At 50.3% G+C, this 23832-nt stretch overlaps 12 protein-coding genes across 16 annotated transcripts; 7 read left to right on the top strand and 5 right to left on the bottom strand.

Annotated features, from left to right (window-relative positions):
* Nucleotides 1-919: 919 nt before the first annotated feature.
* TrAtP1_007324 (uncharacterized protein) lies at nt 920-2125 on the top strand (the record flags this gene model as incomplete). The annotated part of the gene is made up of 1 exon (XM_014092967.2): nt 920-2125. The coding sequence occupies one exon, from the start codon at nt 920-922 to the stop codon at nt 2123-2125; it is 1206 nt and encodes a 401-aa protein (XP_013948442.2).
* Nucleotides 2126-2758: 633 nt separating this feature from the next.
* TrAtP1_007323 (uncharacterized protein) lies at nt 2759-5409 on the bottom strand. Of its 4 annotated transcripts, XM_066113476.1 has the most exons (5): nt 5142-5409; nt 3910-5077; nt 3684-3857; nt 3183-3546; nt 2759-3124 (listed from the first exon to the last, which is right to left on the bottom strand). In XM_066113476.1, exons 1-5 carry the CDS (start codon nt 5187-5189, stop codon nt 3013-3015), a joined length of 1866 nt encoding a protein of 621 aa, XP_065969561.1. In that variant the 5' UTR covers nt 5190-5409; the 3' UTR covers nt 2759-3012. The 4 variants fall into 4 exon arrangements, with proteins under 4 accessions (XP_065969561.1, XP_013948441.2, XP_065969563.1 ...); XM_014092966.2 differs by having other exon boundaries at nt 3910-5409; XM_066113477.1 differs by having other exon boundaries at nt 3183-3857; nt 3910-5409.
* Nucleotides 5410-5687: 278 nt separating this feature from the next.
* Nucleotides 5688-6912, top strand: TrAtP1_007322 (uncharacterized protein). Its single transcript, XM_066113474.1, has 4 exons — nt 5688-6140; nt 6190-6431; nt 6487-6740; nt 6786-6912. The coding sequence occupies exons 1-4, from the start codon at nt 5810-5812 to the stop codon at nt 6832-6834; spliced, it is 876 nt and encodes a 291-aa protein (XP_065969560.1). The 5' UTR covers nt 5688-5809; the 3' UTR covers nt 6835-6912.
* On the bottom strand, nt 6913-9000 carry TrAtP1_007321 (uncharacterized protein). Its single transcript, XM_014092964.2, has 3 exons — nt 8411-9000; nt 8092-8349; nt 6913-7997 (listed from the first exon to the last, which is right to left on the bottom strand). The coding sequence occupies exons 1-3, from the start codon at nt 8494-8496 to the stop codon at nt 7259-7261; spliced, it is 1083 nt and encodes a 360-aa protein (XP_013948439.1). The 5' UTR covers nt 8497-9000; the 3' UTR covers nt 6913-7258.
* Nucleotides 9001-10168: 1168 nt separating this feature from the next.
* Nucleotides 10169-10903, top strand: TrAtP1_007320 (uncharacterized protein; the record flags this gene model as incomplete). The annotated part of the gene is made up of 1 exon (XM_066113473.1): nt 10169-10903. The coding sequence occupies one exon, from the start codon at nt 10169-10171 to the stop codon at nt 10901-10903; it is 735 nt and encodes a 244-aa protein (XP_065969559.1).
* A 10-nt stretch (nt 10904-10913) lies between these two features.
* Nucleotides 10914-11570, top strand: TrAtP1_007319 (uncharacterized protein; the record flags this gene model as incomplete). Its single annotated transcript, XM_066113472.1, has 1 exon — nt 10914-11570. One exon carries the CDS (start codon nt 10914-10916, stop codon nt 11568-11570), a length of 657 nt encoding a protein of 218 aa, XP_065969558.1.
* A 514-nt stretch (nt 11571-12084) lies between these two features.
* On the bottom strand, nt 12085-12357 carry TrAtP1_007318 (uncharacterized protein; the record flags this gene model as incomplete). The annotated part of the gene is made up of 1 exon (XM_066113471.1): nt 12085-12357. One exon carries the CDS (start codon nt 12355-12357, stop codon nt 12085-12087), a length of 273 nt encoding a protein of 90 aa, XP_065969557.1.
* Nucleotides 12358-12373: 16 nt separating this feature from the next.
* Nucleotides 12374-13435, bottom strand: TrAtP1_007317 (uncharacterized protein; the record flags this gene model as incomplete). The annotated part of the gene is made up of 2 exons (XM_014092962.2): nt 12374-12467; nt 12540-13435. The coding sequence occupies 2 exons, from the start codon at nt 13433-13435 to the stop codon at nt 12374-12376; spliced, it is 990 nt and encodes a 329-aa protein (XP_013948437.2).
* A 1570-nt stretch (nt 13436-15005) lies between these two features.
* On the top strand, nt 15006-17756 carry TrAtP1_007316 (uncharacterized protein). 2 transcript variants are annotated; one of them, XM_014092961.2, is made up of 3 exons: nt 15006-15529; nt 15588-16414; nt 16483-17756. In XM_014092961.2, the coding sequence occupies exons 1-3, from the start codon at nt 15261-15263 to the stop codon at nt 17478-17480; spliced, it is 2094 nt and encodes a 697-aa protein (XP_013948436.2). In that variant the 5' UTR covers nt 15006-15260; the 3' UTR covers nt 17481-17756. The 2 variants fall into 2 exon arrangements, with proteins under 2 accessions (XP_013948436.2, XP_065969556.1); XM_066113470.1 differs by having other exon boundaries at nt 15006-16414.
* Nucleotides 17757-17778: 22 nt separating this feature from the next.
* Nucleotides 17779-19512, bottom strand: TrAtP1_007315 (uncharacterized protein; the record flags this gene model as incomplete). Its single annotated transcript, XM_066113469.1, has 4 exons — nt 17779-18522; nt 18554-18805; nt 18854-19198; nt 19261-19512. The coding sequence occupies 4 exons, from the start codon at nt 19510-19512 to the stop codon at nt 17779-17781; spliced, it is 1593 nt and encodes a 530-aa protein (XP_065969555.1).
* A 1367-nt stretch (nt 19513-20879) lies between these two features.
* On the top strand, nt 20880-22238 carry TrAtP1_007314 (uncharacterized protein; the record flags this gene model as incomplete). Its single annotated transcript, XM_014092959.1, has 1 exon — nt 20880-22238. One exon carries the CDS (start codon nt 20880-20882, stop codon nt 22236-22238), a length of 1359 nt encoding a protein of 452 aa, XP_013948434.1.
* Nucleotides 22239-22795: 557 nt separating this feature from the next.
* On the top strand, nt 22796-23257 carry TrAtP1_007313 (uncharacterized protein; the record flags this gene model as incomplete). The annotated part of the gene is made up of 2 exons (XM_014092958.1): nt 22796-22923; nt 22981-23257. 2 exons carry the CDS (start codon nt 22796-22798, stop codon nt 23255-23257), a joined length of 405 nt encoding a protein of 134 aa, XP_013948433.1.
* Between the last annotated feature and the right edge of the window lie 575 nt (nt 23258-23832).

Raw genomic sequence — 23832 nt, 5'->3', positions numbered from 1 at the left:
AGTGCAGCCCAATTCTGGACCTCTTCGAGATCGATTCAGATTGAATCCGATGCTTTGAGCTGGATTCTAATTTTGTTCCTGTCAAGGTATATCCGACGACCTAGAGGCAGAGCCAGAGAAAAAGGCTTGACCTTTCCGTTCCAACATGAAACCAAGCCCAGAACAGGTTCTTGCTGGATTGTCGGTGTGGCTATAGCTGCGGCATCTATTTGCTCTGCTGAGAATAACGCATCCGGTTTCTTACAAGTTAGACTCTTTCATAACCTGTAACTTGTCTGAACCTATGCTGACTGCTGTCAGCCTGTTTTGATTTCAGTATTATTTTTCATCGAGAGACGGCTGAATCTCAAACACCGGCGCTCACAATCGGGACAGTCTGATGGATGGACAAGTTTGGCGATTACCGCCTGGGGTTCAGTGGTGATTTCTTTGTTTGGGGTTTGTTCATTGGCTGGTTGGCAGTTACCGAACTTGCTTGGTTCAGTCTTGTCTTCCATTGAGCTCGTCGCTCTTGTCATCATCTATGGGGCTTTGTTACCAAAGTCGGCAGCAGTATCCTCTGCCACGCCCTTTGTTGATATGGAGGCCGATATTACAGCGCTTACTCCGCGGATCACTAGCACTTTGCTAGTTGTGTTGGCCGTTCAGCGTGTGCTTCTTGGATCTGTGCCGTTTGATATCGGTGCGGTACTACTTGATGGTGCCGCGAAAGCTGTTACCTGGCTTCTTGCTATTGAAACGGTTCGTCATGTCTTGTCTTTGCGCCGAGTTCCCGACTCTATTCTGACATGCCCAGGCCCGTCAATATTCATGGACCGCCGTCGCGGCTATTAAAACTTTGGCCATTTTTGCTACACGCAGCCCATTCATACAATCTTTTGCATCACAAGCGTTGGCTACCATCGTGGGCTCTGCTCTAATGCCAGGACAACTCATTGCGTTAACCTCAAAAGTACCCGACCAAAAGTTTCTGTGGCTGATTTTGGCTATCCCTATTGTTTCTTACTTGGCTAATATACTTGCTATCCGAACTGCGCATTTAAGAGTGGTGACATTCACCAATGCGCATGAGCATCCCGTTGAGACCTTGATTAATCGAGCAAACGCCAACTTTAATGATTTGCTACTTGGACAATCCCAGTCTTACGCTGCCGCTTGTGACGAATACCGTCGTCGATATAATTATGAGCCGCCGCCTGGCTTTGAAGAGTGGTTCAACTATGCCAAATCTCACGACTCACAAATCATTGATGACTTTGATGTTATTTATGAGTCTATTAAGCCACTGTGGAATTATAGCGGCAAGGAGATCAACCAGGTGATGAAAGATGTGCAAATCTACTCAGGAAATGAACTCTGGTCATGTAAGTTTGCTGGCCAGACAGGCCATACAAAATGCCTTCACAATTGGCGCAGTTTTGACCGGCATGTCAGTCAGTTGTTCAACCAACTCATGAGCGACGTCAAAGGCCCGCCAGATGTGGAGTTTCTGGTCAACCACTTGGATGAGCCCAGAGTTGTGTTTCCCGGAAAGCATGAACAGTCCAATCATAGGACTGGCGTCAAGTTGGAGAACCTTTCGCGAGCTCCGACATGGAGCGCTCTAACACAACACTGTGACGATACCGAGATTCAAAGTGCCGCCGATGCCACACCTCCAGTCAACTCATTTGGTCTGCCATTCGTTCAAGATGGGGCTTCCTCCAAGGACATTTGCAAACACCCTGATTACGAACACATGCACGGTTTACTAATGAGCCCAACCTCCTTTCAATTGATTGAGGGCATGATTCCTGTGCTGTCCACTGGGTCCCTGTCCACTATGGGCGACATTTTGTTTCCAAGCCCAGCATACACTGAGTCAGAGTTCATCTACAACGACACCCATGACCCAGACTGGTCTAAAAAACGCAACAACGTTTACTGGGCCGGTTCTACATCTGGGGCATATGCTGCAGACTCGCTCTGGAAGAATTATCACAGACACCGGTTCGTAAACCTGATTCAGATGTTGGATAAGAAACAGTTTGCATATCTTGCCGACAAGGGCGGTCTTGTACAACGGGTGGCGTCTTCGTTTTTGAATAGTCGGCTATTTGATGTTGCTTTCACCAAGATTTACTAATGTGCAAAGGCAGAGTGCCATGGGCAGTCCTTCTTCTACCACTTAAAGGCCTGGGCAGATAAAGACGCAGCGTTTCAATCAAGGTTAACATTTGACCTCGACGGCAACGGTATTAGTGGCCGATGGTACAAGATGGTGGCTTCTAAATCGGCCCCATTGAAGCAAACTATTATCCGTGAATGGCATGACGATCGCCTCTTGCCGTGGGTACATTTTATCCCAGTCAGCCTCGGCATGGAGGAGCTACCCGAGTTGGTCATGTATTTGACCTCAACGGAAAAGGGTCAGCAGATGGCGAAGGAGGTTGCAGGCCGCGGCAGGAAGTGGTTTACTCAAGCCTTGAGAAACGTGGATATGAGTGTGTATGTATATCGCCTGCTACTTGAGTTGGCGAGATTGCAGGACCCTGAGAGAGCAGTGTCCTCGAAATCTAGCTCATAATTTCGGATGAATGAAGAATTGAATGGCCATGCTTGTTGTGTATGTAATCTACGTGCATTCAAAGTAGAGGCACTAGAAGCAGTAGAAGCGGGTAAAACGACGGTCCAGAGTACAAATATATTCTTCATAAATATGAAGAGCTTTAGGGTCTCTTATGTATAACACTGATTTTGGATTTAGCATGCAACTGGACCCCGTTCACCTCAAAGTCATAGATAAAACATGACTGTAAAGCGAAATATCGCACCGTACTGCTCCGATTGATTGCGTCTAGGCGCGGTTGCTTCTCTTCTAAGCAGCTGCCTTCAAATTCTAAGTACATCAAGTGATCACAAGGGTCGTAACAGTGATACTGTGATGAGCCTTTTCTACTCCCCCTCGCCATTTGACTACCCAACAACATTGAATCTCAAAAGCATCCAGAAAAAAAGCACATAAACTTATGGTTATGGGCCTCTTCTCCTTCTGCCGTGGACTGGGCCTTCGGGACGTTGCGCTAGTACGTCACGGAGGAGCGGATCATCTTTGTTCTTGTCGACGTGGTGTACGCGAACATGTCTACAATGTCGTCCAATAGTTAGCTTCTGACTATCAAGCTCCGGTTGAGAAGTCTTACCGCTGTAAGTTGTCTGGTCGTGGATATTTAAGCTCGCTACCTGGGCAGAATGGACAGGCATAGCCTGGAGAATCATGTGCCAAACCATGACGAATCAGCTCATTCTTTCTTTTGAATCCCTTTCCTCCTTTGCCTCTTGGGCACCCCTGTACTGGGCAAAAATGGGGTCTCGCATAGGAATGCAAATTGGCATGTAAGTTGAGATGATATTGCGTTGGAAAAGGTGCAGCCGTGCACCCATCAAAGGTGCATTTATAGCCACCATCCTGCGGCCGTGCTATACCATTGATGCTCACGCAGTCGGCAACCGCGGCGATGGCAGCAGGCGGCGAAGCCGAATAATGGCGACTGAGACGATTGGTCACTAACGTAAATGAACTCGAAAGTTAGACTCAGGATGCGGCGTGGCCAAGATGATACTAGTTGAGGGGAGAAACCACTTGCAAGCCCCAACAAATCCCTGTTTCCAAAGAGTCTTTAGCATCACAAGAAGATACTTACCTGATTGAGATAAACGCATGTTTTCATGAAATGCTTGGGTGGTCGCATTTTCAAGCTCTTGTGCTCGTTCTCTATCAGACACAGAAGAATTCGCAATCGTAGCTCGCGCTTGCTCCCGCCGAGCATTTTCTCTTTGATCAATGTCATTTTGTGATGCAACAACAGCTTGATTATCTGAAGTATGTCAGTTTCACAGAATAATTTTAAGTCTCTTCACCAGACGCACCTGATGTGCTATTGGTAAAACTGTCCTTAATCTTCTTCCATATCGTCGTGGCGCCTTTTTCTATGCTTCCGATATGACGGATAATATTGATGTCCGACTCTCTCAGCCGAGGGATGCTAGGAATAAGTGAATCGTTGTGCAAATTAAAAACCTCCAGCTCTTCGATAGTATCTTGCCCAATAATTATGTCTGCAGTAAGGTTGTCTAGCACGAAGAGGTCAATATCAATTGCTTCTCCACAAGGATGAAACTCTGATGCACTCATGCGTCCCACGACAAACGAAGTATTGATAACGCCAGCAGTGTAACCCACACTACGGTCAGCAAATTCAACCTTCTCAACTCCTGGCTCAATCTTGTAAGCTCTTGACTTTGCGAATGCGGGACTGACAAGATCTAGATCCGATCCAGTATCCACAGTAGCACAGCCAACGAATCTGCCAAGCTGACACATTAAACCTCGCTTAGACTCTCCTACACTGTTCACCCTCAGCGACTGCATAGCTGGTACGAATTCCTCGACAAGCCGGTCTTTATGCTTGTCTAATGTCTCTGTCTCTTGTAAAAATTCAACGCCCATAATCAACTCGACAGCAAGAGTGCGGAAAACATGGAATGTGCACTTCAGCGTTGAGGGTTCTGAAAGAGAGCCATTGACAAAAATACAACTCGTAGAGACTTGCCCGAGTGCTGTGATGATATTTCCATTGGCGATTGAAAATTGCCTTGGTTCATCAGAGCCGACCTGTTCTATCTCAAGTCCCAGCTTATCCACCAGCTCTAGAGATATGATGTTATCATCTGAGCCGCTATCCGGGCATGCCATAACGGCGGTGAATGTACCGCAAGAATGTGCTAAGAGTAAAGGAAGAACCAATCTTTTGTGTCTCTTTCTTGATCGACGGCGATTCAGACCCGGGGATGGCGTAGGTGAAGGCGGTATAGCTGAGGTAGAGCTAGGGGCTTTTGCCCTGAGTGATACCAGTGAGTCGATAAGACCATTATTCGTGTATTGTCTAAGATTTAGGATCCCAGGCATCGTGCTATTATAGGGTTTGAATCCGGAGGGATCTTCCGAAGCTATTCCTCCCGCCTCGTCTACCGCAACCCAGAATCCCGGAACCGATGTACTTTGAGGGTCTTCAAAATTTCGGTTCCATGTTGTACTCTTACAACAGCCTTGGATTAGCAGGTAAAACAAGTACAAGATGAAATGAAGAGTGAATATCTACAGAAAATCGAAAGCCCATGACATCTTCAAGATCTTCAGGGTCAAGCATCTTCAGGGATTGTCTCCTCGCCGCTCAAGCTGCCAATCGGTTCTGACTCTTCCGTTGCTGTGGTGCCGGCGGGCTGAGTCCCACCGTGTTCAGCGGCAATTCCACTATATTTGCTGTCCCTTTGGCAGTAGCTGAGGTATTGTCGTCATAGAATCAGTTGTCGAGACGCCGAGCGATAGAGATATTAACTCATGAGAAAGAAGGAGATGGAACAGAATGAGACAGGAACATGGGCAATTAACAAAAATGCCCTTTGAGATAGCTTAGCCACTCTGGTGATGCAAGGAATATCAGAGCACAGCCTTGGATTATCGAGCCAATCAGGTGTCCGCACGTTGCAAGGCATTTCGCTGGGCTTTATACACGTCAGCGTCAGTACAGCATCTGCGAGCGCATGCAGCCCAACCTGAACTTCTTAGGAAGAATTAAGGGTTTTCAGGCTGTCAGAAAAGAATACGTTTAGACTCTTCGCGGGTATTTTATTCTGTGGAATAGATAGAAGGATCGTGACGTGCTATTTAAATTAATATTTCCACCTCATTGGGTAGACGCAATTCGGCCTAATTAACCCCGAATCTGACAAAGAGTGGAAAGCTTTTTACAATTAATATTCAACCAAAATGAATTCGAATAGTCGACAAGTCTACGTCGATGGGTTCCCATCTCTTTCTGATTTTATTGCGAGTGATAGAGATGGAACATCTGCAATATTCAAAAGATTCAATCGCCTAGCAGCAAGAAACTTGCTCGTATTGCAAAGTGAACTGGCAGAGCTAGAAGCGAAACTTGATAGATATGATCACGAAGACCAAGCAGATCGCCAAGACAAAGAGGACAGACTCAACGCGCTACAATCACTACGGAATTGGGAAGACTATAAGGCGAGGAATGATCAAAGCTCGGATCGGATGAAACTACTAGAGCAGATTCGGACAACGTTAAAAGAGTATAGTATGCGATACAACCTTTACGACCAGGTATATGTTAACGACTCGCTCAGGAGAAGCCATAATTTTCGAGAGTACTCTTGCGAAAATACCAACTCCAGATAGAAAGATATTAAAAGCGTTTCGCATTTACTTTTTCCATGGGAGGCCTGAAGAGAGCAAAGACTGGCCAATGCTTGGCGGACACAGCTCCAGCCTCTATGAAGACCCAGATGACTTGTTGGTTTTACACACGACGGAACCTCCAGATAGGTTGACAGTTTTCGTACAGGACTATCTTGGCTTCTTTTTCAGAGTAAGAAATCTGAATTATTCGTTTTCCTTTGAGCTGAGCTTATAGTAAATATCAGGATGAGAATACCCATGGGGCTTCCGCGGAGCCTTTGGTAGGATACGCATCCGGTAAAAAGATATCGATCTTCATCTCATATCTAAGCGCTATATTGGCCGCTCTGTTGCTCGTTGGCGCCATCATAATACTGTACAGGACAAAGTCAAATGACGTGAAACTGGGCTTGCTTGCTCTTTTCACGACAATGTTTGCAGCTAGTGTTGGGTTATTGACCAATGCGAAGCAGGCAGAAGTGTTTGGGGCTACTGCAGCGTAAGTGAGCATGCTGATTATCGTGGATATTGCTAACAGTTCTAGATACGCTGCTGTTCTGGTTGTTTTTGTGAGCGGAGGTCTTGGAAGCTAGAATCATGCAGTCAATGTGGCACCATATGGAGTTATGAGCGAATCCTTTTCCTTGGTGATCAGTGTTGGCATCTTACCGTCGCAGATAAAGATCATCACAATTCATTAGATCAAGTCGATTTATGCTGTAGATTCCTTTAAAACTAGATAGACCATGCATAGGTAGCTATTATATACCATATCGTACACTATTTAATAGAAAAATAAAAAGAAAGAAACACCCTTGATAGCTTTAATGTCGAATCCTGGCAGCAATGCATCCATTCCCTTTGTGCCTTGCGACTTTCTATCTCGATGATAATGGCACACACAAATAAAAAAAAAGGAGGAAAAAAATCCCTTGTTAGCTAAATCATAAACGAAGCAGGTAAGCTTGTTGTTACCGCATCTTCCCGGATGCGTTCCCTCGCTAGAATGCTGAGGCTTTAATGACGCGAAGTCGAGTCGTAGTTTCGGTGAGGGTTGCCAATACCGCCCGGCTTGAGAAGCGGCTGGTTCTCTCTGGCAATGGCTCGTTCCTCTCTTTCTTCCATATCGTCCAAGTCTTCCTCAGTTTCGGCATACCGTTCTGGGTGGCCTGTGAAGGGGCCTGGTAGGCCGCGTTCCCAGCCCTCAGAGTAGGTACGAGGAGCGTATGGACGCTGCGGCGTGGCGTGATGCTCGATGGGAGACTGAGGGGCACTGCTGGTGTAGCTGTGCGCGTATTCTTCGTTGCGTCTCGCAACTTCGTAGTAGATGGCCATTGCAAGAACACTACCTTGCATGAAGGCCGTCAGAAGGTATATGGCCCATGTGCTCCAGCCCTCCATGCCAAGTCTTGCGAAAAGACTGGCAGCAAATAAAAGACCTCCCGGTGTCTGGATGCACATCATGGGGATGCTCAAGCTGCCGACGTGCTTGAGGTGGTAGGTCGTCCATATCTGAGGAACGTATTGGATGGCGGCCAGAGCTGCAGACATGACACCGAGGAAATTGGCCCAGATGTTTAGCTTGTTAGGCAAGGCAATGGCAAATACGCCCGTCAGTGCAATCACAATCAATCCGTGAAGGATGCTGAGGCCGCCCACGGCGAGAGCCGTTTGCCATCTTGGGCTCTCTCCGCCAAGCTCATCTTGAGGCACATTGGCTTCGCGATAGCGGAAGAAGATGAGGAATAGAACAAGGCTGTAATTAAAAAAAAAGAAAAAAGAAGAAAAAATTAGCGAGAGTTCTTGGAACAAACGTGGGACAAAGCATGGGACAAAGGGCAGTGACTCACATGGCAGTGAAGCACAGCCATTGTGTTCCAAGCTGGGCAACACCAAGCAGGCCGGCAGCACATTCGAATGTCTCCAGCTCTCTGCAGCAGCCAATGGCGTTGCGAGACGGTGCCACAGTCAGGATGTTGGCGAAACCAGCAGTGGCGGAAGTGGTGCCCAGCAGGACGAAATAGGGAGATATGCCTTCGGAGGTGCCGCGAGAGATGATGCGATAGTGCTGGGGAAGGTACGAGATCAGAAGACCGATGAGAATGATGCTGCCGTGGATTGTCAGTATCGGGGTCAGGGAGAAGCCATACAGGGAGGAGGGCAGCTCACATGGAAACAGTCAGCTCGATATAGGAGGGCGTCTTGAGGCTGTCGCAGGACGAGGCCGTGGCCGTTGCCAAGGGAGAGGCCTCCATGATGTTTGTTTGCAGCGGTGATGCACAAGGTCTCGAGATTGTTCTTGGTTTCGAGTTTGAGTCGGTCGTAGTGGAGTCGCGTAGGTCGGAAAGGGGGCGCTGAAAAGGGAGACAAGATATCTTATGTCGAATCTCGCGCGACGTCGATGTTGATGGTGGTCAGGCAGTCTTTTGGTCAGGCAGGGCCGCAAGGATTTGGCTGGAAGTTGGGGCTATGCGGCAGTCATGGTTGTCGGGAGCGTTGTGGCCGAGAAGGAGAGAGTAATAGTGATAGTCGGGGGTCGAGATGCGCTCAGCTCAGGGTCAGGCAAAAGTGAGCAGCGAGAGACGAGCCAAGCGAGGCAGAAGCAAGGCGGTTTCTTGGGTTCAATGTCACCGAGAAGATGGAGAGTCAGAGCATGGATGCTGGAGACGGGGCAGCACTGAGTAAGGCGGTACCTACTGCGGTACGTCGCGGTACTAGTGAGTACGGGGTACGGGGCGGGTACTTGGGCAGCGCTAGAGCCTAGCAGCGATGATGGCGCCAGCTGTGGCCGCTGTGGCAGCGCTGGAGAGATTGGATTGGATGCAGTACCTGAGTTTATATCGTCACATGCAACCACGAGAATGCTTTTGAGCGTCTTTTTACACGAATTGGGCACGAATCGCTGAGTAGAGTCTCCCTGCAACCTCTCGCAACACCGGTCAACCCCCACTCACGGGTCCATGTACCTCTCGCTATCGACATCTGGTATCACATGTACCTGCTCGTATGAGCACTCACCTGGACATTGCTTGCGGGCGGTCCTCCAGGCGAGCCCTCAGCCCGCAGCGGCACGCGCTGTAACTCTGCCCAAGAGATATTTACCTCATCCGTCGCCCGTAATAGGAGGTGGTAGCAGCAGCATTGCGCACCTTCATCTTACGCTGAGCAACAAGTCAAGTGCCAACATGTGAAAGGCACAGCCAAGAACCGCTAGCTGCACCCATCATTATCACGCCAGCTCCAACGTCGTCGACAAGGGCATCTGCAGTGCGACCCTATGCTGCTGGCTGGCACTGCGCTGGAGCCACTGGGCAGCTGTTCCGTCCTCTGAAAGCCCCGAAGCTAATGTACCCCGTATCCGAAGCCCAGGAGGCGCACACATTAGCACTTTTGAAGTGCCACCTGCCATAGGGGATCAGAGGATATGTTGAGCATTAGTTTATCAATTTGAGACATTAATCAGCTCTAAGCCCTTGTTGACCATTGAGAAGCAGCGTAGCTACCCATTGAAAGTAGGGAGAGCTGGCCGGGCGCGGGATCGATAAGGCGCGAGATCACGGTATGCGGCTAGTATCGAGTACAAAATGGACGCCAGCGCTACGGCCGAGATGACGTCGTTTGGCGGCGGGCAATTTAGATCTAGGCACGGCCCATTCGTACAGAGTACGCGCTAGATACTTGCGCTGGACAGTTTTTCCTCTCGACATCTTTAGCGTCCGTGTTTTTTGCCATCTGCTAATCTTAAGCAACCCCCCTTGCATATAAATCCAGCATCGCTGCCAGGATCTCAATCTCAACCGGACCTCAGTGCAGGTATACGCCAATCGATTAGAGGAAACGCCTTCTCTTCCATTGACCATGCAGCGGTGAATGTGGAGTCGGACAAGTCTTGCCTACCGGGGCAGCAATGCCAACACCAGCGGAATCATGGTCCAAGGAGACGCAGAAGAGTCTTGTGTCGTAGACCGGCACGATGAGCAGCAGAATGAAAAGACGGCACCTTCAATCGGTCTTCTGGCTGAGCGACTCGCCAACGCCAACACAAGCGTGATCGCCGCAGTGCCGGATCAAAGCAAAGCGGAAGATGCCCGTCAACCAGAGAGTCAGACGTCCTCTCCTGATCTCCATCCGACCACCCGAGCCCAGCGCTTTTACACCTCCGCCCAATGGACAGCCGATGGCACCTCCATCCTCGCAGCATCCTCTGACCAGACCGTGGCCTCCTTCATTCTTCCCGCAGACCTCCTGCAGCCTGCAGGAGAACCTCGCCATCTGGCCCGTCAGGCCAGCATCAAGCTCCCAGAACCCACCCAGACCCTCGCCGGCGCGCCCTACTTCTCCCTGGCCAACCCAGCTTCGCAGACCTTTCTGGTGGGATGCCGAGATCACCCCCTACACCTGTACCACGCGTTCCCTCAGCTCGACGATGCTGATGCCCCTGAGGATGTCGCAAGTCGGCCCATCTACACCTACAAGCTCATCCGCATGGAGTCGGAGCAGTACATCTCCCCCCGCTTCCCTGCTGTGGGAGTATCCCGGGACGCACTTCATCTGTGGCTCAGCGAACCGCATCGATCTCTTCGACGCATCCGGCCACTGCGCCGACGGGCCGACCTTGACCATTCCGACGATTCCATCCCGGCGACACATCTCCAAGGGTAGCGGCGTAGGCATGAAGGGCACCGTGGCCGCCCTGGCAGCGTCGCCTCCCGCCGATGCCAGCGGCCACGGCTCCATCTTGGCCGCCGGCACCTGGACCCGCTGGATGGGGACGTACGATATCCACCGCACTGATAGGGTTGTTGCGAACTGGTCGATCGCCGATGCGGATGAAAAGGCGTTCCGCATCAGCCTGGGAGGCCAGGGCATTGTGCAGACGGCATGGAGCCCCTGCGGGCGGTATCTGGTCGTGAATGAGCGCCAGGCGGACGGGCTGTTGGTCTACGACATTCGAGGCACTGGACAGCTCTTGGCTGTGCTGAATGGTCGCAGGGCTACTACCCAGCAGCGGCTTCACTTTGATGTTTTCCAGGGAGAGACTGGATTCGAGGTCTGGGCTGGGACACAGGACGGTACTGTGGCTGTATGGGAAGAGGTGGGTATGAGAAATGATGTCGTAGAGCCTTCTTGGACGTGGAAGGCGCATGAGTCTCCGGTAGGAAGCACGATTGTGCACTCTAGCGGCTCTGTTGCAGCAACTTGTTCTGGAGGCTGGGGGTATCCGCGAGAGAGCAGACAAGGCCATGCAGCGGAATCTCACCATAGACAAGTCTTTGACGAGTCCTCACTAAGAGTTTGGTCCATTGGCGGACCAGAGCCAGGAGCCTGAGCCAATCCCCTTGATATCTCTCCATCGTTTTGGAAACATTCATCGTTGGATGATGAAAAGAGCTTGTAAGATATGGCAATAGCATATTCATGATGTATTATGTGAGTTTTGTCCAACCGTATCTTTCAACGCCTCTCTGCTATGTACCTATGTACCATGCCGATTCCTCTCTCTTCAGGCCGTGTCCAATGAACAAGACAAAAATGTACGCAGCGCGCAGAAAAAAATAAATAAAGTAAACGCAAAAAAGACGGCACTTTCCAATACACTCCCTCCAATGCCAACCGGAATTATTGTAAAAGCTTCCAAGGGGAGACGGACTTGGATAAAGGGAATATGTTGAAATGTCGGAGAAAGGGGGAGGTATCGAGATCTAAATATTAAGATAAAAGTGGTATTCAAAGTAGCCACCGCCGCCTTTTATTCCAGGTTTATACAAAAGGAACGTTTGTTTTGTTGTTGTTGTTTTTGTGCTGGGGGGTATCAAAATAAGTCTTGAGTCGCTTCGCTTCCTTCAAACCCACGGCCGTCCTCGAGACCGACTCTCTGATCTTGTCTGTGACCAGAACGAGGTACCGTCGCCATCGCCTCTTCTCCGCGGGTTATATGGGCGGGGATCCTCCTCATCCTCTCCAACGGGCTCTGGCGGTGGTTTTGGCGCAGTTTCCGTGAGGGGAATCTCATCAGAGGGCCTGCCGTAGCCGGTGTCCATGGGCACGGCTAGGCCAAGCTCGCCAAGCTGGGGGGCGGGTTCGCTTGCACTTGGTCTCGGGGGCCTCTGGGGCATTGGGGCGAGTTCAGACTCATAGCCGGTAAAGCCCCTTTCTTCCGTCAAGAGAGCCGTGTTGGGGGGGAATGGCGCGGGAATCGGGGTTGTCGAACTTTTCAGTCGATGGCCTGTTTGTGGATGCAATGTCAGCAAAACTTGATCTATGAGCAGTGTTGTGAATGTTTCTTTGTGTTTCTTACGTGATGTATTGGGCGGGTCTGGCCTTTCTCTTGCGCAAGAAGAAGAAGATGAGGGCGGCGATGAGAGCAAGGCCGGCGAGACCTCCGACTACGCCTCCTGCGATTGGGCCTGCCTTGGAACTGCCGCTGGAAGTCGGCGCTGACGGGGTCGAAGTTGAAGTTGAGGTTGAAGTCGAGTCGCTTGCCGTGGCTGTACCCGTGTTTGTAGAGGTATCCGTCTGCGAGGTGCTGGATCCGCTGGTGGTCCTGGATTTACGGCGCGAAGAGGTCCTGCTCGCGGTCCGCGATCCAATCGTCGTCGGCGTCGATAGAACCGTTGGTGTTTCCGTCAGGTGCACAGACACGCGGCTCAAGTCCAGAGGAAGCTGGCTCAGCGCCGTGGCCGCCACCGTCGTCGCCAGCTGCGAAACTGAGCCGCACCCAAACTGCGAGAAGCCCCCCTCAAAGTGATTCAGGTAGCACACCTGCGCGCCGGAGCACGTGAAGACGTACGGGTTGAGCTCCGTCTGCGGCGGGCTGTTGACGTCGACGCAGCCCGTGAAGATGCCCTCGGTGCAGGGGCCCGAGTCCGGACAGCAGCCAATGGCCTTGTTGACGGTGTCGGCGGCGCAGTGCGAGCCCGCGAGGCAGGTGGCCGGCAGGCTGGCATCGCCCCCTATCCAGCCGCAGATGGTGTTGAAGTCTCGCTGCAGCAGCTGGTCCGCGGGCGACGAGGCGAGCGCTGGAGACGGTGCCTTGGGCGCTGGAGTTGTTGCGACGATGGGCCATGCTACGACGTTGAGCTCGCGCACGGAAATGGTTTTTGTTTCTCGGGGCAGCGCATGGCTGGAGGCGAGCTGGAGGAGCGTGGACGAGGCGAGGAGGGCTGCTGATCGCGGCAGAGCAGCCACGATCATTTTCGCGGGCGTTTTTCGTTGAATGGAGGGTGTTGGTGAGAGTTTTGGCGCAAGAGAGACAAAAGAAAGAAAAAGGGAAAAGAAGGAGACAGTTTCGCAAAGTATTTTGGAAACCGCTACTGAGAAGGAGTGAAAAGAGACAAACAGAGAAGAAGCTTTGTTCTGGAAAATGCTACAGTGTTTTGGAAATATGGCGAGGTCGGGTAGCACCAGTACCAGACTGCTCTGCTTGCTGGTTAGTCTTGTTCGGTAGTGTGTGCCTTGTTCGTATTGACCCCTGCAAGGACCCAATTGGCATACATTAGTCGTGCAATGCGGCCAATTGAGGAGCGGCGGGACGATTGAATCTCGTTAGGGACGTTGATATAAATAGTAGGAATACGCGCAAAGCTGGTGGAATCGGTGGGCGTAAGGCGATGGCTGTGCTTGGATGATTGTGTGAATGACTGCATATACTAGGTACTACTATGGGTATTGTGTACGGATTGCGCAGAAACAATAGGCAGGCCAAGGCAGTTTTGAATTAAATAAGCTTGAAGCGGCTATTGACGTTTGAATGGCCCCAACTGAGGCCTCGACGTTTCGGCCGTGGCAGTCTCCGCGCCTATCGGGTGATCTCCTTGCATGCAAATGCTGCTTCACAATGTATGCACAAGTAGCTAGCTGTGGGATTATTGTCTAAGATGTCAATGTCAAAAGTCTGCCCAGTTCAGTTCTTGTTCAACTTTGATCAAAATTGATGTCTCTGATTTTCGCAGCAGCCGATTGGTGGCCCTTGTTCAAAACGGTCCGTAGCGCCAGCAGCTAGGCCGAGCTGGGTAGCTGGGGACAAGAGAGATGGAGATTGATGCATTGATCTGGGCCGTTGCGATATTAGCACTATTATGGAGTATTTTTGATGTTTAATATCAGAGAGTGGGTATCGCGCGTGTTGCCTTGGCGAGGTTTGTGTGCTACGGCGCACTACTGGCGGTAGTACCGAATTATGAGGATTGAACTGAAGATTGCACCGACATTGCATGCGCTTCAGTGTTGTTTTTTAGAGAAAGATTAAAAGATGGGATAGACAAGGAGATACTTGTACAGATGAGCCTTGCAGTGGCGTGGTCTCAGAATAATCTGTACTAACAGACTAGGCATATCCGTCTGTGGAGCAATGGCGATGAGATTAAACAGATAGACTCGTCCATGACGTGCATTAAGTCGCATCTCAATCGCCATGGCAAGTTGACTCTTTTCATCATCTTGTACGACTGCAGTTTTTGATATCGATTGAACCCATCCCCAAATGACGATTTTGTGGAGAGAACCCCCAATCCAGCAGCTTCTCCAACTCCGGCACACACCGTGCCCCCCAAAAAGAGGCGCCACAGGGGTCGCTCAAACAATGGCTTGGTGGCTGCTGCTCTCATTGGCATCCCGACGAGACCCCTAGACCCAAGGGCGGATCAGAGCCCCGTAGCGGCGACTGCAGCAAATACCGGGCCTCTGTTAGTGCCCCAGCGCCCCAAACGCCGTGTTTGTTTACCAGCCGTGGCGCGTGAAGCGAGGTATCGCCCCAGATGCAGCAGCAATCGACAGTCACCTGCGCCCACGCACAGGCCACGGGGCTGCGCTAAAGCCAGAAGCTCCATCGCAGCATCATCGTATCAAACACCATCGGTCCCCTCTTCTTGGCTTTGGATATATCCGTGTCTCATCTCCATCTCCGTCTCTGAGGTGATTGTTTGTGTGTTTGTTTGTCTGTTGGCTTATTCCAGGCGCGCTGAGACATACAGCAACACCGCAAACGAGTCCGGCTTCTGATAGTTCTGATAGCTGCACGATGCCGATCCGCGTCAAGCTCAAACCCCAGCCGGTACGCGAGGGCAGTCCCTTCTCTGCTCGATATGACGCCGTCGAGCTGCCCTACATTGGCCCCGACGACTCGTTCCGCCTGGTGGTCAAGAAGCTGTCGCAGTACTTCACCGACGCCGTTGAGCTGCCCAGCACCTTTGAGCAGCTGCGCACGACTTCTGCCGGCGACTGTCTCCGGCTCTTGGTTAACCACCTCACGGACACATGCGCCAACCCGGCCATTGTCAATGCCCTCTTGTAGGTTTCAGCTGCGTCTTATTTGCCTGCTCTTGACTCATCATCAACGCCTGTATAGGGCTCTCAAGTGGCATTATGCCTTGGATCGTGACAACCAGGGCCTTGGGGAAGCTCGGTCCAACGCCTGTGAGATTGTAGCCTGGCGATTCCTGACCCGCCACTCAGAGCGTGAGGCCGTGACATTCTGTCTCTACGAGATCCCGGACCGTAAGAAGACCAAGGCTCAGCAGCAGCAGCAGCTTGCCAATGACCCCGAAGCTGGCGAGCGAGCTCCCTTGCTGCCCCGCGTGCTGGCAACTTTTGATGGTTCATCTCCCAGCGCACCCGTGGGCAGTTCATCCAAGAAGATTCAGCTTCTCTCATCTCTTTCTCGCCTGACCAACCTCAGTTTCGATGACGACGATGACGACGATGAAGAGGATGACCCCACCGCTGCTTTTGAAGGTTTGAATGCGCTAGAGATTGCTGCCGTCGCCAACGCCAAGCGTTTCCTCAGCCAGCATGTCGTACAGAAGATTATATCCGGCATATGGAACGGTGACATTGTCTTTTGGGATACCATGGCTGTCAACTCGTCCAAGCATCCCCATTTCTATAACCCGACCACGTCGGATCCTTATTCCCGACTCCGTGTGCCCAAATACCTCAAATGCTGGGAGGTCTTATTCTTTGGTGTGTTTCTGTGCTTGTACTATTCTGTTCTCATCGTGCGAGACGAGACCCGTCTCACTGGCCCTGAGATTGCTCTGTTCTTCTGGATTGCCGCCTTCTTTTATGATGAGTTGAGTGAATGGGCGGATGCCGGAGCTATTTTTTACGCCACTGATATCTGGAATTTGTTTGACATGATTATGATTCTCATTGGCATCATCTTTGCTGTCTTGAGTGAGTCTATCCAACTGTACATGACAACGAGGAAATGTCAAACCATCTCAATACTAACCGTGATAAAGGAATCATTGGCATCCTGCAGCCAGAAACGCGCTGCAACGACTTAGCATTTGACGTGTTGGCTCTGGAAGCCCTCTTTATGATCCCCCGTATCTGCTCCATCCTCAGTCTAAGCCCTTACTGGGGAACCTTGATCCCCTGCCTCAAGGAAATGGGCAAGGACTTTATCAAGTTCATGGTACTGATCATCATCGTCTACCTTGGCTTCCTCACTACATTTTCACTCGTTGGCCGAGACAGCTTCAGCTTGAGCAAGATGACGGGCATTCTGACCAAGATCTTTTATGGCTCGAGCTACGTTGGCTTCGAGGTCATGGACCAGATTGATCCTATTTTCGGCCCTCCCTTGATGGTCATTTTCATCACCCTGTCTTCTTTCCTCCTCATGGGATCACTTACCGGTATGCTCTCCAACAGCTTCTCTCGGGTCGTCACCCACGCCAAGGAGGAATATCTCTACGTGTACAGCGTCTACGTGCTGGAGGCGTCGACCAGCAACCGACTTACCCATTTCTACCCACCATTCAACCTACTTTCCCTGGTTCTTTTCCGCCCGTGGCGATACATCTTTCCACGGTACCACAAGTACCGCGCAGGTAGAATCTGGCTTCTCAAGGTGACCCACGCACCCATTGTTGCAGTCATTAAATTCTACGAGTGGCTCAAGTACAAGGGAGACGACGACGACGAGTTTCGCGGCTTCAAAGGCCCCAAGGAGCCCAAGGGCCGGCGGCGAAGATCGGATATTGGTCCGGGGGCCGTTACGGGCCGTCCTGCGCTTTCATCGCCTCGTAGATCTGGGGCGGCGAGGTTGCTACCGACTAGCCGAATGAGAGGGGAGGACGACGTTGATGCGCCGTCGTCGGTGGAAGTCCAGGTTATGGAGCTGCAGCAGAAGATTGACCAATTGACTGCGGTTGTTCTTGCGATGAGGGAAAGTCAGATTGTGAACGACAAGAATGAGACTGCTGCTGATGGGAATAACGTTGGCTCTTTGTAGATGTTGAGTATCAGATTGAAGCACCAGCATTGTATATCATGATGTTTTACTGAGTATAAAGCTTTTCAAACCATGATGTTAGGGGTTGAGTATTGCATACTGCTATGAATTTACGCGAGTTTTACCGTTTAGCCTGTTAACATGACTCCTTTTCTGCGGCATCAGTATAGTAACATGATACTAATCAACAAGCTGATAGGCGTCTCATATAGCGGATGCTCTTTTACTCTTCACTCTCAGTTTCAACTTTGTCAACTGTTTTTAACTGTCATTCATGTCATCACTTTGTACTTTCCAACTACATCTGAGTGTAGCCTTGAAGGCTCTGCCACAAATTACATCTCGCTATCTGATCCGAAGGCACAGGCTCCATGGCCGTATCATTCGTCTGCAGTCGGATCCGCTGTCCCGTGCTCTGGCCCCAAGGATCCCAATTCGGCGCCGAAGCATACTTTGCCGTATTAGGATTCAGCTTTGTCACAAAACTAATAAAATAATGCATCGTTACTGGGACAATGGCTGCGTTTGTCGTGTAATAGGACGCTGCTGCTCCGCCGGCGTACCCGGGTCCGAAAACGGCGCTCGTCTCGAATGTGTGAGGCACGCCGAGGCCGCTGGCGAGATTATCTGGGTCCAAGACGTTGTAGTGGTAGTTCCAGACGCGACGGGGATCGAAATGGCGTGCTACGGAGGCGGCGACGGTGTTTCCGGGACAAGTAAAGGTCGATTCGCCGTATGCTGCTTGTGCGGAGGGGAAGTAGGCTGCGTGCTGGGCCATGGGCGCTGCGAGGGGATAGGCCTGGCTGATGGATTCGAGCTGGGAATCCTGCAGTAGCGGGTAGTTGTTCTTGATGAAGACCTGGACTTGGTCCGCGGTGGAGGCGTTGTAGCCGAAATAGGTGCCTTCGTCGGTGTCGTCGCCGACGAGGACGGGCACGCGGATGAAGTGGCCGCGTTCAAAGTTGTCGTAGAGGTGATCTGTGATCAAGTCGCCGTCTACGACAGGCAGCCAGTACCACAGCGGTAGGGGGGTTGTTGCTTGCTGCTCCGGTCAAGGGCGCGTTGGGGGTGACGCTGATGAGAGTCTGCGTGTCGAGGCCGCGGAGACAGTCGAGCGATGAGCAGTTTGCGTTGGCGAGCAGCTGCTGGTACTGGAACTCCATGTCGGCGACGGTGCGGAGGGTTGGCCAGAAGGGGCTCTCGGGGATGGCGCCGACGAAGAGCTGGTTGTCCTTTTTGGCGGCGTAGGCTGTGAGGTGGTGCGTGACGGAGCCGCCGCCGGCCGAGGCGCCTTGGATGACGACGTGGTTGGGATTGCCGCCGAACTGTGGTCTGTTAGTGATGGAAGTTGAAGGGTGATGAGGGAAACATACCTTTCTGATGTTCTTCTGCACCCAGTGCAGGAGCTTTCTCTGGTCCAACAGCCCTGCGTTGAGATCGCCGTCTCTACGGACATGCTCACTCGCCAGAAATCCCAGTGCACCAACACGGTAGTTGAAGTTGACGAATACGAGGCCATTGTTGGACTGCTGGATGACTTCGGTGCCGTTGTAGTTTGCGTTTGAGTTTGTCGAGTAGCCGCCGCCTTGGATGTAGACCCAGACGGGGAGATTGGACCATTCGTTTGCGCCGGACGGTTTGAAGACGTTGACGAAGAGGCAGTCTTCTGCGTGGCCGGAGTCGAGGGCCTGGCTAACGCCTACGCATATTGGGCCGAACTGGTTAGTCTTTTGTTAATATTTATTATAATTATTCATTTTACTGTCTGAGTGAAAGTTACCTGTGAGGCATCTTGAATGTCCTTTTCTCGAGCTGGATCTTGCGGCGCCCTGAACCTGAGATGACCCAGAGGCGCTTGGGCGAATCTCATGCCGAGGAACTGATCTACTCCCGCATCGAGCCTTACCCCGCGGTATTTGGCATATCCTACGTCGATGACTGGGGAGTTGCTGATGTCATTGACGCGGTGAAGTACAGCGGCGTTGGCTAGAAGCGCCGAGGCGAGCAGGAGAAGCTGCTTTGTTGAAACCATTATTTTCTACTGAACATCACCATAAACAGTAGATGATGAAAATAAATATAGAGGCCATGATGCTCGAATCGACTCTTCTTTATAGTCGACTATTAGGCTGCTGCTGCGGCACATTGGACTGATCCGACTTTCATCTACCCCTCACTTTCATCCATGGCCCTCTCGGCGGTAGTTTCTGATGCAACATCGCATCGTAGGTGTTACCGGCTTTTGGGTTGGAGTTGGGGTTTTTTTTTCTGCCTGAGCGTATTCCCCCACATTGCATTGATCGTCCCGGGTGCGTGGTCAGGTGTGTGTATGTCGGCAGTAATGGGATAATGGTGGGTGGGTGAAGCTGGGTTCCGATAGGGCCGGATGAAGGGCATGTGCAGCCTGCAGGTGCATGATCCAATACCCGACGGGATCGTGAATGGATGAATGGTAAGTTGTTTGCAAGTGTAATTGCTAATGTGGGATTGTTCGATCGTTGATGACGAATCCTTTTGAAGAACAATTTGTAAGACTTGGTTTAAGTGGAATGCGGGTGTGTGCATGAGACTGTCACGGCTTGACAGCAGATACCTAGTCAAAAAGGGTCAATATTTGTGTTGAGTAGAATGCTCTAACCAATTATTGGCTAAAAGTATAACGCTTTATATATAGCATCCAAGACAAAACAGCGGCTTCTCCCATGCCATGTTTGGCTGTCTCAAAGTCACAAGGTCCGCGTAGCCAAGCCAAAGATGTAAACAGCCCGATAGAAGGGTAGATTTGCACGTGTGGAATGGCGACCACAAGCCAATTTCTTGACGTAATGGCAGAAGAAAGGTGAGATGACAACGACGTGCGTGACTCTGCCTGGCTGGAAGAATGCTTGATGTGAGACATTGTGGGAATTTGCCAGAGGGCGTAGCTATGAGAGGCAGTTCTAAGAGCGCAGCCACAGTTCGCGATAGCGAAACTAAGATTGTACAAGTTTTTCCCATGTTCGGCTTTTATAAGAATGACAGAACGATACTAGACCATGAATTGTTAGCCGTGGAGCATTAGCATTGGAAAGTTTCATTTGAAAAGTTGAGACACTATTGATCACATAGACTGGTATTTTAGCTCATACGGACCTGGACGTGTGACTAGAGTCACTAGACATACCTCTCCCGTTATGACTTAAAAAAAGCAATGTCTTGCCTTTTCCGTTCTGGAAATTACTCATCTCCGCTGTTACCCATGGCGCTATAAACATGAGGCTCGCTGCACAAATCATACGTGATGCGAAACTTGGTGTGATGTCGGCGCATTTCTGCTGGGAACGCCTCCCAACACTTACACCCTAATTCTCCCGTATCAACCACCAGAACTCCCATCTGGCTGGCCGAATTCTGTGCAGCATGGTTTGTTTAAGTTATTGGCTGGTTATATCCCTAGCCACTTCGGCTTCCGGGTTCTCTGATTCCAGCAAACGGCGTTCGCAGGACTACCAGGAGGGCTTGCTTCCAAGCGAGGATCCGTTCTATGCCGTCCCATACAACATAGGCTGGTTCTCACCGGGAGAAATAATAAACTACAGAGAGTCACCTTCTGAAATTTCCTCCTTCGGATTGGTGCCAACGCATTTGAAGAAGGGTTACCAGATTCTCTACCGGACAACCAACAGCCTACAGCAGCCTACTGCCAGTGTCTTGACGGTTCTCATTCCGCCAAACGCACATTACGACAAGGTCTTGTCTTTGCAAATGGCTGAAGACTCTGCAACCATTAATTGCGGCCCGTCTTATACAATGCAGCGTCCAGCGCAGCAGAGTCTGCTTCACAGTTCCAACATCACTCAGCTCCAGCTGCTTTTCGCAGAATCGGCACTTGCTCGTAACTGGATTGTGATAGTACCGGATTACGAAGGCCCCGAGGCAGCATTTACTGCAAGCAAAATAACGGCTTATTCCATTCTAGACGGAATCCGAGCCGCGAAACACTCTGGTTACATCACCGGCATTGCACCGAATCCCAGGATTGGAGTATGGGGTTACTCTGGGGGTGCAGCTGCTACTCAAGCAGCAATCAACATGCAGGAGCTCTATGCGCCTGAATTCGAAATTGCTGGTGCTGCTATGGGAGGCCTGCCGGGCATTTCACAAGCGAGCGATATTTTCACTCTCAACAAAACGCCGAGCTCAGCTCTCATAGCGTCGGCAATGATTGGCTTGTCCAACCAGTACCCAGTGCTCAAGAATCTTATTTATTCGTCATTGAAGCCCCAGTTTCGAGATCTCTTTTACACCCCGTTGCACATGTGTTTGCAACAAAGTACCTTGATTCTCACGTCTCAAGATATTCTAGGCATGTTTTACGAAACATTACTACCAGGAGTGATCAAAGAGCTGGATATGGTTTTCCAAATAGAAAATACGCACCCACCAACCACGACAAAGGCTCCGTTGTACATATACCAGAGTGTCCGTGATCATTTATCCAGCATCGACAAGATAGATGAGCTGGTACGAGGGTATTGCGAGCAGGGTGCCGTAGTTCACTATGAGCGAGCCGGCTCGCCAAAGTTAAGCCACGTCTCGTATGCATTGATAGGAATACCTAATGTGTTGTTATGGATGCAAGATCGGCTTGATGGGAAAAGAGTCGCTGAGGGCTGCGTGACTCGTGCAGATATGACCGCGACGCTTGACCCGACGCTTGCAGCCATTTTCCCCCAGCATATTAGAGATGTGTTAGCTTGGTATCTGAGTGTATCTTGATTAGTTTGTTCAATTCTGGAAAATACTGATTCAGCATAGATAATTGTTGCTGATGTCTAGAAATATATATTCATTCTCCTACACAAGCGGCCACAAGAAAAGGTTTATGCTCTTAGTCGTTTGGTAGCAGCCGCTCAACCCAGCATGCGAATCAAATGGGGTTTGAAAGGCTAGAGTTATATGATCCATAGATAAGCAATGAATCCAAGGATTTTGATGGAGCGGAGCCCCACGTTCCCACTTACTCGGCCACGAAGAAATTCACGGGCGGAGTTCCGCACTGATCGCATTTGATCATTGAATGTAGATATTAGGAGATAATTTCGTAAGCACATCATGTTCAGAAGTTAGATGAAGCGGAATTCCGAAATTGGTTTGCAATCTAACAATGTGCGGGCATACCGTCACGATGGATTCTACGAGCAGAACGTCAGAGCGATTACGTATATGAAACAACATCCCTTGGAGAAATTGTTCATCTATTTAAACTTTGTAACTTTTCTAGCACATAAGGTTTCACTTATCATTAACCCATCAGACTTTACCAAATCGTTACAATGGCTCAGAAGGTCACCGAATTTGGATCCTTTGTGGACAGCATCTTTTACAACATCTTTTTCCAATCCGACGATGAGCTATCGGCCAGATATGCAAAGGAGCATCTTTCACCTGATTTAAAAGTTCGGTACGTATCACTTCCTCATTATCAAAACCTTCATGTGCTTTAGCCTAACAGTAACAGCATCAACGGCAAGGGCATACCAGGGGATTCTTTCAAGGACAGCATTGTTGCCGCCCGCGCTAAATCGTCATTCCGGGTTGTTCAAGTCCAAGAGATTCTTGCCAACACGGATGCCAACAAGGCTTCTGGGGGGTCGGTATCGCATTTAACAGTGTTTTCCGTCAAAGATAAGGATACGGGCGATGAGCGGCATGAATCTAGTTTAACGCTCGTTACGTGCGCACTGGAAGATGGAGCGGTAGTCATCACAGAATTGACTGAAATACATCGTGGATAGAACGTGGATATGTAGTATAACTGTAAAGAATACTCAAATTTTGCCTTGTTTAATAAGACATGGTTTCTTCAGCGAAATCAATAAGCAGCAAATGTCCAGATATACAAGCAATAACAATCTGTGGTTTGCTAATAGCACATTGTCCTCTGCCTCTGTGATACTCTGCTGGCATCCATATTATAGACCGGTTATCTTTCATAATCCAATAGTCGTGTACTCCATAGTCTTGATAGACAACACTCTCTTCTTTAGATGTAATCTGGTCCAAGCTCAGATCAAATTGATCCAAGTCAATAATTTGCAGTGACCCTTGAAAAAGTCTACTGTCAATTGCAGCAGAAAACATGCCCCACATAATATGAGGACGCGCTGTCAAAGTTCCTTTCCAAAACACGCCAATCATTGTATTCCATAGATATATGTTGCCATTGTCTGGGGTAGAGACGGCCGGCTGGTTGTCATAGAATTTAAGAGCACAAATTTGAAGAGAATGCACCTCAGAGACGGTAAATTGGTGACTCCAAAGCTGCCGTTGCTCATGCCGAAAGCAAGCCTTGTACCATCGGACGAGAATT

Source organism: Trichoderma atroviride, chromosome 4 (assembly GCF_020647795.1).
Source record: "Trichoderma atroviride chromosome 4, complete sequence".
Taxonomy (NCBI): Eukaryota; Fungi; Ascomycota; class Sordariomycetes; order Hypocreales; family Hypocreaceae; genus Trichoderma; species Trichoderma atroviride.
Note: the sequence above shows the minus strand (reverse complement) of the source record. Positions and strands in the feature narration are given on the sequence as shown.